The sequence below is a fragment of the Arachis hypogaea genome, chromosome 6 (assembly GCF_003086295.3).
Source record: "Arachis hypogaea cultivar Tifrunner chromosome 6, arahy.Tifrunner.gnm2.J5K5, whole genome shotgun sequence".
NCBI lineage: Eukaryota > Viridiplantae > Streptophyta > Magnoliopsida > Fabales > Fabaceae > Arachis > Arachis hypogaea.
In genome coordinates this window covers 110,314,019-110,327,645 of record NC_092041.1, presented here as the reverse complement: position 1 = coordinate 110,327,645, position 13,627 = coordinate 110,314,019, and the positions used below count along the sequence as shown (strand labels likewise).

Sequence of the window (13,627 nt, the reverse complement as noted above, 5' to 3'; positions counted from 1 at the left end):
CCAAAGAGATGACCAGCGAAGACCGACGCAGACGCATGGCTCACGCGACCGCGTGGAATGGAAAAATCGCAATGACACGATCGCGTGCCTGACGCAAACACGTAGACTGGAATCTGCACAAATGATGCGAGCACGTGGACGACGCGGACGCGTCACATACGCGATCTGCAATAATACAGAAAACGCTGGGGGTGATTTCTGGGCTGTTTTGACCCACTTTCCAGCCCAGAAAACACAGATTAGAAGCTGCAGAATGGACAAAGCAAGTGGTCCCCACCCATCAACTAAAAATCTGTTAATTAATTCGAATTTAAATTCAAATCTTATCTTTTAGGAAAAGATATTATTTTTATTTTTAGATAATTAGATTTTAAATTAATTAGGATTAGTTATAAAAAGGGAAGACTTCTCTTCTATGGATGACATTACATTACATTAGAGGGATTCCATTAGGGAATTCTATAAAAATTTACATTCTACATTTCATGAGCAACTAAACCTCCACTGTTAAGGTTAGGAGCTCTGTCTATTTGTATGGATTGATTTTATTACTTTTTATATTTTAATTTATGTTTTGGATTTATATTTAAGAAATGCTTTCGTTCTTTATCTTATGAATTTGGGTGGAACGGAAGTATGACCCTCTTTCTATTTGAGTTCTTGTAAAACTTGGAAAAGCTCTATACTTGAACAACAGTTTGAAAACATATTCTCCTGAATTCTAATTATCTGAATTTAATGGGATACGTGACATATAATCCTTTTATTCTTTGGGTAATTAGAGTTTTTGTGGCATGCAAACTGGAATTTGATCATGTACCCTTTAATTGGAATTAATTGACCAAGGAATTGGCAGTTAATGAATTTTAGAGGAGACTAGGAAGGTCTAAGGAATTAGGGTCTAGTCACATATAGTTTGCCATAAATTAAATCCTACATAATTAAAATAGTTAGTAAGAAAAGTTAATCCGGAAAAATAGATAACTCTAAAGTCTTAACTGTTTATCCATATTTTATTCCCAATTTATTTAATTGTCTATACTTTTGATATTTTGAATTCAAACTTAAACCTTTTAAACATCTCAAAACCAATTTCCGCTTGCCTAACTAAGCTTATCACTCAATAACTGTTGCTTAATCCATCAATCCTCGTGGAATCGACCCTTACTCACGTAAGGTATTACTTGGCACAACCCGGTGCACTTGCCGGTTAGTAAGTGTGGGTTATAAATACCGCACCAGCCGCACACGTTCTGTTTCTCAAATTTACTTGTTTTTCAACTATTTTACCTTCCCAACAAGGTTATAAGCTTCTATAACACCATTTTAAGACTTTTGGGCTTGGTTTTGAGTATTAGCAAATGGAGGCCTAGGTTTCTAGCGTACTAAGGATGGTTTGACGTTATGTGATGAATGGTTGATGTATGAGATGAGGATTGAGGAATTATTGAGTTCGGAACTGAGATGTGAAATTACAGTGGTTGAGATGAGTCGAGGACTCCGATTGAGATGATGGATTTTGTATACTGAAAATGCTTTTTGAAAACCACTGAAATAATGTTTTTACTGAGATTATGAGACGCTATGCGCCCGGCAGGGACGATGGTTAATCCCGCCTGTCGAGGTAGCGGCGGAGGCGTAAGAACGGTGGTTAATCCCGCCTGTTGAGATGTGAGGTCTGAGGCAAGAGTATTCCGCTCGCATCCCTTCGGATCTATAGGGCGTGCAGGCGCCGATACCTGGACAATGATTCGGGCACTATATCTCGGGGTTCCCATATGAGAAATCCGAAAGGCGACGTCTCCATGGAGATGTGTCGGGTTGGCAGTTAAACCGACAATGTGATATCACAGCCAGTAGGGCAGGCATTCATCATATGCATCTTCTATCTGATTGTATGCTTTGTTTACTTGAAATGGCTTGCCTAGTTGAATAACATGCTTACTTGCTATCTGAATTATTTTCCTTATATGCTTCTACTTGTGCTTTACTTGCATTGTATATTACCTGTGTTTTCTGCTGGGATTGAGGAGGTTCGGAAGGCAGTGGCGATGGAATCGCATGGAGGATAGGTTGGTGAAGGCTGTGGGACAGCGGTGTTTGGTTAGAGTAGAAATTCCCTAAGATAGATGACATAGTTTATTAAAGTTAATGTGGGTATATTATGCTTATCTGTTTTAGAATGCTTTAAGGTTGAATCTCGTGATGGATATGGAGCTTAGGATTGCCTTTGGCGTCCCGATGTCTTATATCCTACATCACTAGGCACTGTTACCATACTGAGAAACTCCGGTTCTCATACCATATTTCTGTTGTATTTTTCAGATGCAGGTCGCAACCCACCTCAGTGAGTTGTTGGATGGTGACAGAAGCAGAGGATCTTGGATTCTTTTGGAGTCTTTTGTTTATTTTGTTTATACATCTCTCACTTTTGTATTATGTCTTTGCCTAGAGGCTTGTATATGAGAGAACAAAACTTATATAAGCTGTTTTCAAACTGTCAGGTTTCTGTACGGTCTGTATATGGCTAGCCGGCTTAAACTCTGCGAGCCGTGGCTAGTTTCTTATCATATTATACACTTACTTTTTGTTATATTACCTTTATATCTTGTGCGTTAAGTTAGTAGCTTCGATAGTACGTTTGCGCTTTTGAAATCCTATTTTTGAGCTATATCTTTCATCGGACTTCTAGACTATACTATTCTTCTTATATATATATATATATATATATATATATGAGTTTAGAACTGTCGTAATCTCTGGTTAATCTTTACTTTACGACGCGAGGTAAAACTTAGACTAATTAGGGTGTTACAAATAATATTAATTATAATTTAATATAATTATTTAAATAATTAGTATAATTATTAATTAATTAATTATATGTTATATTTGTTAATTTATTTTTTTAATTAATTTGTCATGTGTCAACATTTTATTGGATTGCAAGAATTCTATTTTTATACCATTGAAGTTGCTCTTAGTGGAGTTAATATTTAAATTGATTCTTGAAATTTGATATTAAACTCAATTTGAACATTGAAATTCCAATAAACTCAAATTAGACACCAAAATTTATAATTATAACTTGCATTAACTCTGGTCAAGTTAGATTATGTTAAAGATGAGAATGCACTACAAAAAATTCACTGGATATCATCAAATTTATTGGCGAATTTACTTAAAAATTTTGCCACTAACTTAATTACCGTCAGAATAAATCTAATAGTATAAATTTTATTGGTAATTATTTACTAGTAAATTTTTTTTGCTGATAATTTTTACCGTCAAATTTGTTCTGACGGTAATATAATATTTATTAATAATTAAATTAAAAACTACAAACATATTTAATCCACCGATAAACTTAAATTTTATTTTATTTTTTTATAAATTTATACGCATCATCTTTTTCCTAAAACAGAAGAAAACAAAAGAATAATTCATACCAATCAAGTAAACAAATAAAAAAGATAAAATTAAAATAAAAAAATATAATAACCAACTGCACTATATAAAATAGTAACCCCATATTCTGCAAACAAATGACCACGACATTAAGATAAAATTAAGTTTCATAACCATTTTTCAATAACACCCTTGAGAAATTAAGATAATTCCTGTAGTAACACATTAACAATAATAAATGACCAAGGTATTATGACTGAAAATTTATAGAAAATATTCAATAAAAAATAACCCATTAAGATTTTAAAAGAACTGAAAATGGAATATAGAATTTAGAGACAATGTTCACTATATTAATGTTTGGTATCATTGCATGTGGCTTTGATTTTTTTTGAAAATAAGATATGAACATTAGTTTTATAGGCATAAACAACTACAAAAATGAACAAAAAAAGCAAAAAAAAAGGTAAAAAGAGAAAAGAACTAAAGTAAAATAGGCATAATCAACCAAAGATCTGTATCTTTAACCGGGACCTAAAAAGTTCAAGGATTAGTATTACATTATGTAGGGTATCTGACCATCAGGACTAAGGAGACATTATAAGGTAAAGCACTCTCATACTGTGATCAGTTAGAGTTGCAACCTAATAATCAGAATTTTAATACTTGAAATTTTTCACTACCATAAATTAAGTAAAATGTTACCTTTGCTAATGATGGATATTTCTGTACCATGATTGCACCATGATCTAATTCTTGGAGTATTCATGAGTGCTTACTAGCTAAACAATTTAAAAGATATAGATGAACTAAATCTGAAAAATAGTTAAATTTTTAATATAAACATTTTAATTATAAATTTTTTAATACGTAATAAATTAAAATTAAATAAATTAGAGTTTAAATTTAATTACTCAAAATTAATTAGTGAGTTACATAGAGTGACAGCGCAAAAGATTTTTTAGCGTGGTGGCAATACGAATAGCGAAGTGGCAGCGCCAATGACCAATCGGCACAGCTGCAGTAGAATTTTTTTTAAATAAATTGAAAAAAAAAGAAGACAACATACTTGGAAATAGGAAGAAGGCAGCTCTTACGATATAAGGAGTAACAACGACAACAGTGACGAGAGCGACAAAAACACAAGCGATAGAGTAACCAACGCAATGCAAAAGAGTCCACGTAGTCTTTTAACGCTGTTGGTGGTGGCTGATGTTGGTGGAGAGGCTGCCAGAGGTGGTTTGGGAGAGAGAGGGAGAGAGAGAGAGAGAGAGAGAGAGAGAGAGAGAGTAGGTCAAAAATGAGGGAGGAGAGGGTTCGCGATTCGAATTTAGGACAAGATTACAGTTAGATTTACCAGCAGATAAATCCGATGGTAACACTTTGTGAGTGAGTAAAACACAGTGTTGCACTAATTCAAATTATTAGCGGATTTATCCGTCGGTAATAATCGCGCCAATTTTTTTCTCCAATTATTACCAACTAATTTACCATTGAAAAACTAAATATAACGGTAATTTTTTACCCGACAAATTTATTGGCAAAGCCGTCGGTAAATTGATGGAGGGCAATCGTCGGTCTAAAATTTGCCAATGAGAATCACGTCGAAGTATAGTTCCAAACCGACAACTAGCTCTCAATCAAAGTTTAATTTGATTGTCATAAGTTCAACTCAATAAAATTTAACCGAAAGTATTACTCCCGGATCGTCCTCAAGAGAATAGACTATAGTGTGTATCAAAGTTGGTTAGAAATCCAAGGTTGAAAGACATAAGCATGAATTTAAACTAGCAAAACTTAACATGCAAGAAACTTAAATTGCAATAAATTAAATAGACTATAGTGTGTATCAAAGTTGGTTAGAAATTCAGGGTTGAAAGACATAAGCATGAATTTAAACTAGCAAAGCTTAACATGCAAGAAACTTAAATGGTAAGAAATTAAATCAAGACAATTAAAACAATATCTAAGTAAATGGCAATCTAACAAGACAATATATGAATCTAATTCTATTCTAGAACTAATTAAACAACTAAAACTAACTAAAGCAAGAACTGAGTAATTAGAAATTGGATTTTCAAATGTGGATTGTAAAAGAACTCTTGGCTAAGGCATAAGAATTGAGATCACTATTCTTGTCTAATAACCATATATTGACAATTGTGAGGGACCAATCCATCAAGCCTACTTCTATGCTTGAAGTATGTCAAATAAACTTGATCAATATCAACCCATAAATCTCAACCTAGCTACCAATTAACTTAGTATTAGACTAGTGTTAATGGGTATCAACTTGACCAATAAGAGTTCCCAAATCATCAATCCAATTAAACCTAATGACTCAAGATCACTCAATTCCTTTAGCCTAGGCCAAGACTATAGGAAACTACTCCATAACTAGTAAAAATAATTCATTAAACACTTGATGTATAATAGTCCAAGACATTACTAAATTACAAAATTAAATAGAAATTAAAACTACCAACTAACAATTATCAACAATATCAACTCAACTAAAATTATAACACATAAAAATCTCAATGTATCAATGAGAATTCAAAATTAACAAGATTCACAAAATGAGAAATAAGAGAAAACCAAGGAGAAAAACACAATACTAACAAAGGAATTAAGTAAAATTAGAACTAGAGAAACTAAAATTAAGACAATAAAATTAGAATTAACAAGCTCCAGAAATTCAAACAAAAGATTATCAAAAGGCACTAAATCTAGAGGGAAGTGAGAGTTTCTCTCTCTAAAAAACAAAGAACAAAAACTAGCTAAATTAAGTCTAATTGTGTGTATGCTTTATTGCCTCCTTTTTCCTTCAATTCTTGGCCTTTCTCCATTCAGAATTGAGTTGATTTGGGTCCAAGAAGGTCCAAAAATCGCTGACACGTGTAATTCTGATGAGATCACACGCTGCATGTCATGTGTACGCGTATGCATCGGTTGAACTTTGAAAATGTCACGCGTACACGGAAGCGACGTGTACGCGCGAGAACCAGCTTCTCAAAACTTCTATTTTTCATGTTCCTTCCATTTTTGCATGCTTTCTGTCCATCGTCTAAGTCATTCTTTTCCTATAAATCCTGAAATCACTTAACAAACATATCACGACATCGAATGGTAATAGGAGAGGATTAAAAATTAGTATTTTTAAGGTCTTGGAAGCATGTTTTTAACTATAAAACATAATTAGGAAGAAATCATAAAAGCATGCAATTTATATGAATAAGTGTGAAAAGAATTGATGAAACCCACCAAATTAAACACAAAATAAACTCTAAAATTGGAGTTTATCATAAATCCATCGCTAATATCTGACGTTAAATTCGACGGTATTCATCATTTTTCTTGTAGTGGTAGAAGAGTGTATTAAGAGACGTTGCTACTATAAATGATGATGACGATGAGATGAGATTAAGGACAAAAACAAAAACATATCTGACTACTTACAATTAACAAAGTTAAAATTAAAATTTATTTAAAAATGTTAAAAATAAAATTTAATCAAATTAAATATTATAAATACTTTTGAAATTTTTTTAAAAAATTTAAAGATAAAAAATATATTTTTATATATCTAATATATCATATATTAGAACTTAAATATTTAATTTAGAATATAATATAAAAAATCCTCTAATTAAAAAGTCAATTTTTTCTGACTACTATCAAGTATCAAGTATCTAACTAATTTTTTAAAATGATTATTTTATTATAAATTTTAAAGTCTAATAAATTTTAAATTCTAAATTTTAAATCTTAAACTCTCCAAAAAAAAATAGAGTTAAAACAATTTATCATAAATAAAAAATAAATTTATATTAACTAATTACAAATTAATTTTTTATACTTATATTTTTCTTAAAAAATTTACTATATTATACAAAAAAATATTAGATTCTCTATTTTTTCAATACATTATTTATCTTTTTTAACTAAAAAGAGAATAATAATAAACATATAAAGATTCACAAATAATTATTTTTATATAAAATTTATAATTAAAAATTATTAAATAATTTAATATATTTAATTAAATTATATTTAACAATTTTCATCAATCAACTTAACACAACAATAACATGCGCTAATAATGTAGGGAGAAGATACGGTGAGGCATGACCTGGAAGGGAAGCAGTGGAGGTGCGCTTGGCACCCTTTTGATTACGACACCTTCCCCTCTTTTCTTCCGTCACCACCTCTTACTTTATACGGCGCCGTTTAGCCCTTTTCTCTCTGTCGTTTCCAATCTCCATTTCTTGGTCCTCTACTCTCCGACGCGCTTTTCCCATCTCATTATACGCAGTCGTTTTGCACTCTAATTCGCTCCTAGTCAACGCCGCTTCTATCCCTCTCTTCCATCTCACTCTTCTCTCTCGAGTTTCACCGATTCATAAGTAAAAAAATTCAAGCACCGGATTCACCGCTTCCTTCACTTCTTCCTCAGGTATCGCCTTTTAATTTTTAATTTTTGTTACTGAATTTTGCTTAATTCTTCAACAAGATGAAAGACACGTCGACGATGATGAAAATTAGCGGTGGTATTTTGTTGAAAGAAATTCCTGTGTCCAATTTTGTTAATTTGATTTAATTTATTTTTTTAGGTTTTTGAGATGCAGAGAGGGTTTAGTATCATCTTTGTTATAAGATATTTATGAACTTTATGATATTTATATATAGCTGGGAAACATTAATTCGGGAATGTGCCTTTCTCCTTTTGTAAGCAACCATTAGATGCTTTATATTGTTATCTTATACTGTTTTAATTTAAATATCTTTTTTATGTGGACAGATGTTAATATTGTTAGTGTATATGTTATGTGTTGTGATAACAGAAGGCAACTATGGCTTTGGAAATTGACAATTTAATATTTGCTTAACAGATGGAAGTCTCAGAGTTGTGCTAATCAGAACGGTTCACCATTTGTTTCCACACAGCTCAGAGATTGTATTTGAAAGGTTCTGTACTTTGTTTCCTGGTTTTTGAAGTTTGATGCTTCATTGGCGGCTTCTTGTGTTGGTGCTGGAGTTAGATGCACGTTCTCGCACCAGAAGTGCATATTGAAGGTCCACCTGACACATCTCCGTTGTTGATGGAGCGGCTGGGTAGCTTGAACAGCAATCAGCATATGATCGTGCAGCCGGAGAGGTTGAATGACAATCAGCATATCATAGACATTAACATAGCTGGAAACGGTGATGCTTCCACTTCAGGCTCAGCTCATGATAGACATTCTAATGGTGTGGATACATCACAGCATGTAGAGAGAGCGGGCAGTGTGAGAGTACCTGTTTCGCAGCCTTCGGTTTTATCCAACAATGGATCCAATGGATCAAACTCCAGGAATTCTTCCTTCATCAGACGTGGAGATTCACGCCGGAGTAGGAGTCCAGTGCATTCGGGGTTGTGGATATCTGTAGAACTAGCACTCTTAGTAAGTCAAATTGTTGCATCAATTGTTGTATTGTCTTTGTCAAGGCACGAGCATCCACGTTCCCCATTGTTTGCGTGGATTGTGGGTTATGCAAGTGGTTGTCTTGCTACCCTACCTCTGCTTTATTGGCGGTATTATCATCATAACCAAAGTCGAGATCAAGATTCACCCCAAACTCGTCAAACATCTCCTCGGGTTAATGATCCTTCAGGGACATTTCATTCCAGTTCCAGAAGTAATGGAGGAGCAGATGGTCAAGGTGCTGCTTCAATGTCCAGAGGCAATCAAGCTTCACCATTGACAAACAGAAGGTAGTGAGTTAGTTATCGTTGCTCATCGTTTATGAGAACGTTATTTCATATCATCATAGAAAAATCACTAACTCAGAAATGAATCAGCAAAATAAATGGTCCTGCAATATTCTAGTCATGATAGTAAAAATGGATGTTTAAACAAAGGAGGGAAGGGAATTTGTAATAATATCTTTACCCACATCTCCATACATCTCCTTTAACCCCTTTTCAAATGTAGCTAATCTGATGTCCTGTTAGAGACTTAGTGAATGCATATGCTATATAATGATTGCAGTTGACACATGTAGTAACCAGATATTCAGGCAAAGTCTTCTCTGATGAAATATTGAAGTGAGAATTTTGTTATTTATTATTATTCCACATATTAAACACCAGACTTTAGGCAATGTGTTTTAAGTACCTAAAGTGGAAACCACACCTTAAAAGCTAGCTATTAAGGGGGAAGAACCAATCTCTTTAAATAAAAAATCAAGTATCCATATTACTTGATGGGGGACTTGGGGCACCTCATATTACCCAAGTCCCTAACAATACACTGGCCGAGAGCCGACGTCCATGGAGGTTTCACTCTTTCGACTTTGACCAGCGGTAGCCACTTGCTATTGACTACTAGTATTTAGTATTCACCTTAATCTAGCCTATAGGTAGTCCTTCGTGCTACCAACAACCTAGCCTCTATGCCATTGTTAGGTATCTAGGAAAAGTAGGAAGCCACACCTTAAAAGCTAGATATTAAACAGGAAGAACCATTTTTCTTAAATGCAACATCAAGCATCCCATATTACACGATATGGGACATTGGGCACCCCATATTACCCAAGTTGCTAACAATGTGCAAGGTTTTCCTATTATGTCAAAGCACTTGCATTTTCTTAACTTCTCAGTGACTCAATCTCAATTTAGGGGGGAAACGTTTCAGTAGTTTAAGTTCACGTGTTACTCACCATTGCCATGACCCAGTACTCTACTTTTGCACTGGTTCTTGAAATTGTTTCTCTTCCAAATAAACTCAGTTGCGTCCATTCCAATCATTATGCAGTATCCTAAAGTGCATTGTCTATGTGAGGGTCACATAGCCTCATTTGTGTCCAAAAACCAATTTAGAAATGTCTTGCACCTCGTAATTCTTTCTACCTAATTATTCAAATTGTATAACCTCAATGGGTATCACATGGAGAAAGTAGGACGTAACTAAATGCAGTTAAAACAAAGGAATATTTTGTCCAGTAATGGTAAGGTAGTATAGCTTTCCAACAAGTCTCCAACTTAACAGGTTGATCTACTTACGGTTATGTGTTTTGAATAAATCTTGACGTTTTGTTTCATTTAAGATTTAAGAGTTTCTGAATGTTGGCAACCTGATGGATCAATTTGACAATCTTTCTTAATTTAAGTAGTTGTTTTCCTCTATCATGCTTGTCATTGTTTACTCCTCCCCTATTTTTCTATGCTTGTAACTAAACCATGTAACTTGTAAGTAGTTTATGAAACTCCTAAACCTGTATTAATACTTGTTCTGCAGAATGAAGACACTAGTGGAATACTTCAAAATATCTTTAGATTGCTTTTTTGCTATATGGTTCGTTGTTGGAAATGTATGGATCTTTGGAGGACGTTCGTCTGCTGATGAAGCTCCTAACTTGTATAGGTTAGGCGTATAACCTTCCATTAGCTCTTGATTTCATCTGATTTTTAAGAGATTTCTCAACTAATTTCTGCTTCCTTTTGTTGCAGGTTATGTATAGTGTTTCTCGCCTTTAGCTGTATTGGTTATGCTATGCCCTTCATTCTCTGTTCAACAATCTGCTGTTGTCTCCCTTGTATTATCTCCATCCTTGGCGTTAGAGAGGATATGTCACAAAACAGAGGGGCAACTTCTGAATCCATAAATGCCCTGCCAACTTACAAGTTCAAGATGAAGAAAAATAAAAGAAGTGGCGACAGTAACTCAGCTGCTGTTGATGGGGGAGTTGTGGCTGCAGGAACTGAAAAGGAGCGAGTGATATCTGGAGATGATGCAGTAAGTACTGTACTACTATCTAATCTTTAATTATTTGGGAGTACTTCATGAAAATTCTGGCATGCTAGCTCTTTTTGTCTAGTTACACCATGTCCCTCTATGCGCGAAGATTTTATTCTTTAACAGATCTGTGTGTGTATATATATATGGAGGGAAGGCTAACATTTTCCTTGGGGTAAAGTTTATCAAGGTTCACTCTTTTATTGGACAAAAAGATACTTGCAACCTTTATTCCTTAACTTCGATGCAATGTCCATGATAGTAATTTACATATACTATAATTTGGCATGGTGTAATTTTTTAGTTTTATAAATATAAATAATAAGCTTGATATTGTTAAAAAATAATGAGCTTGAAAATTATATATATATATATATATATATATATATATATATATATATATATATATATATATATATATGTCACAATTCACAATTATCATACCTTAGCTTCTACACCTCTTCCCATTTATAAATCTTGTCTTATTTATTTATTTTTTATGGTATAAATGTTTGAGCGTTCATGAAATCAGGTAATCTACACTTGGTTTGGTTTGATGCTGTTGTTGAATTCTTCTTCATGTTATCCTGCCTTATCCCTTTTGGATCTGCTGCACCTTACCGGCTCTGTTGATGTCTGCAGGTTTGCTGCATCTGCCTGGCAAAGTATGAAAATAATGATGAGCTGCGAGAATTGCCTTGTTCTCATCTTTTTCACAAAGAGTGTGTAGACAAGTGGTTAAAGATAAATGCATTGTGCCCTCTTTGCAAGAGTGAGGTTGGTGAGAACTTAACCGGATCGGGTGCCGCAGAAGGTGCCAGCCAATAGAGCGAGCTCAGGGTTTAAAACCGATTCAAATGTCGGAGATTAATCTACTTGTATTCAATTTTGGGTCTCTCATTTTCCTTGTGAACTGGATAATCTCTTCCCTAATGAGTTTGGAAAAGGGAGACAAAAAATGCATATCTATAAAATTGGTGGACCCTGCAAAGGTAATGGTAGGTCCCTCCCCAATAAATTGTGTTTTCCTCTCATAATACAAGTTTTCAAGGGCACTGAAAGAATTCGAGCATTCGAGTCTCTTATATATGTATACATATTCACACTTTTATTTTTGTAAAGCTTCTTGTATGCTTTCAGCATCATCAGTTTCTCTCTTTTTTTTTTTTCTTACTACTTATTTTGAGGGATGTTTGATTCTGACTTCATCCTCATTGATGTATCCTTTTTTATATTTTTTTCCCGTCTTGTTATAACTGTAAGTTGGTTGATACATTTCATCGCATTCGTAGTCTTGTGAGTTGATTGTTCAAAGGATGCTCATCACTGGCCATATGCTGCGTGGTGCTGCCAATTAGAAGTAAAAAACACATCATTTCATGTAAATGGATCAATCTCAGAAATATATTAAGTGAAATTTCTGCGAGTTTCATTATGTGTCTTGGGAGATATTTTGGTAGGTATCTCACTATGGAATGGATACTATCATTTGGCCCCCTTTTTTTTATATATAAAAAATGCTATTTCTATAAAAAAAAAATCAACCATCAAATCAGGTACATTGTGTGTATAAATATATGTATTTGTTTAACTCATTGTCAAATATATATTTTATACTAATGACCGATTTCGTAGTTTATTTTTGGTGTGCAAGTAGCATAGTTGTTTTATTTATGTTAGTTATGTTAGATGATTATTAAAATTTCAAAGAGATTAGTTAATAATTAACACCGATAATTGAGGGTTTTAAAATCACATTTTTATTCTAACTATTAAGTTGCAATTTTGCAACTAGTAGTTGTTTTTTTTGCTATGCACAATTTTAACAAAGTGCTTAAAATCTATTTTCTAAAGTCTTTCTCTAGTAATGTATTTTGTGAGTTTGAGGGAATTAATTAGGAAAGTGAGAGCTTTAGAGAAAAAGAAAAGTGAACAAGAAGTTCAGACTTTATATTGATTAGAACTTTTTCTAGTTGCCAATAAAATAGACAAGAGGAAAAAGGAAATAAATTCTTTTTGCTATATTTTTTTATATTTTATGTTTTATTAGATGGTGTGAAGTTACCATAATTTGACAAAAATAGAATTGTACTAATTTTGTGAATCTTATTAAAATACCACCAATTTTAGAAACTAGAAAATGTATGCTTAGAAGAATTCTGAAGGGTTGAAAAAGTTCTTCCAAATAACAAAAAACATAAATAAGGTTCAATTTTGAAAGACTTTGCATTTCTCTTTTTCTCTTATAAATCAAATTCATGGAGACACCTTGATAATAGCAGAAAGAAAAATAATGAAAAGGACAAAGAAATTAACTCTGCTAAGTGCTAACAATGGGATGACAAGTTCTTTCCCGGTTGTTGGGCATATTATAAATGTTGGAATGGAGTCACACCACAATTTAATGTTGGATAAAGCTATGCACATTATCAAACAGATTA

The 13,627-nt window shown here is 33.3% G+C and overlaps 1 protein-coding gene across 1 annotated transcript; it reads left to right on the top strand.

The window, feature by feature from the left end:
- The first annotated feature begins 7,476 nt into the window (after positions 1–7,476).
- Positions 7,477–12,331, top strand: LOC112755658 (E3 ubiquitin-protein ligase At1g12760). The gene is made up of 5 exons (XM_025803891.3): positions 7,477–7,864; positions 8,301–9,163; positions 10,689–10,814; positions 10,901–11,186; positions 11,829–12,331. Exons 2-5 carry the CDS (start codon positions 8,451–8,453, stop codon positions 12,012–12,014), a joined length of 1,311 nt encoding a protein of 436 aa, XP_025659676.1. The 5' UTR covers positions 7,477–7,864; positions 8,301–8,450; the 3' UTR covers positions 12,015–12,331.
- Positions 12,332–13,627: the final 1,296 nt, after the last annotated feature.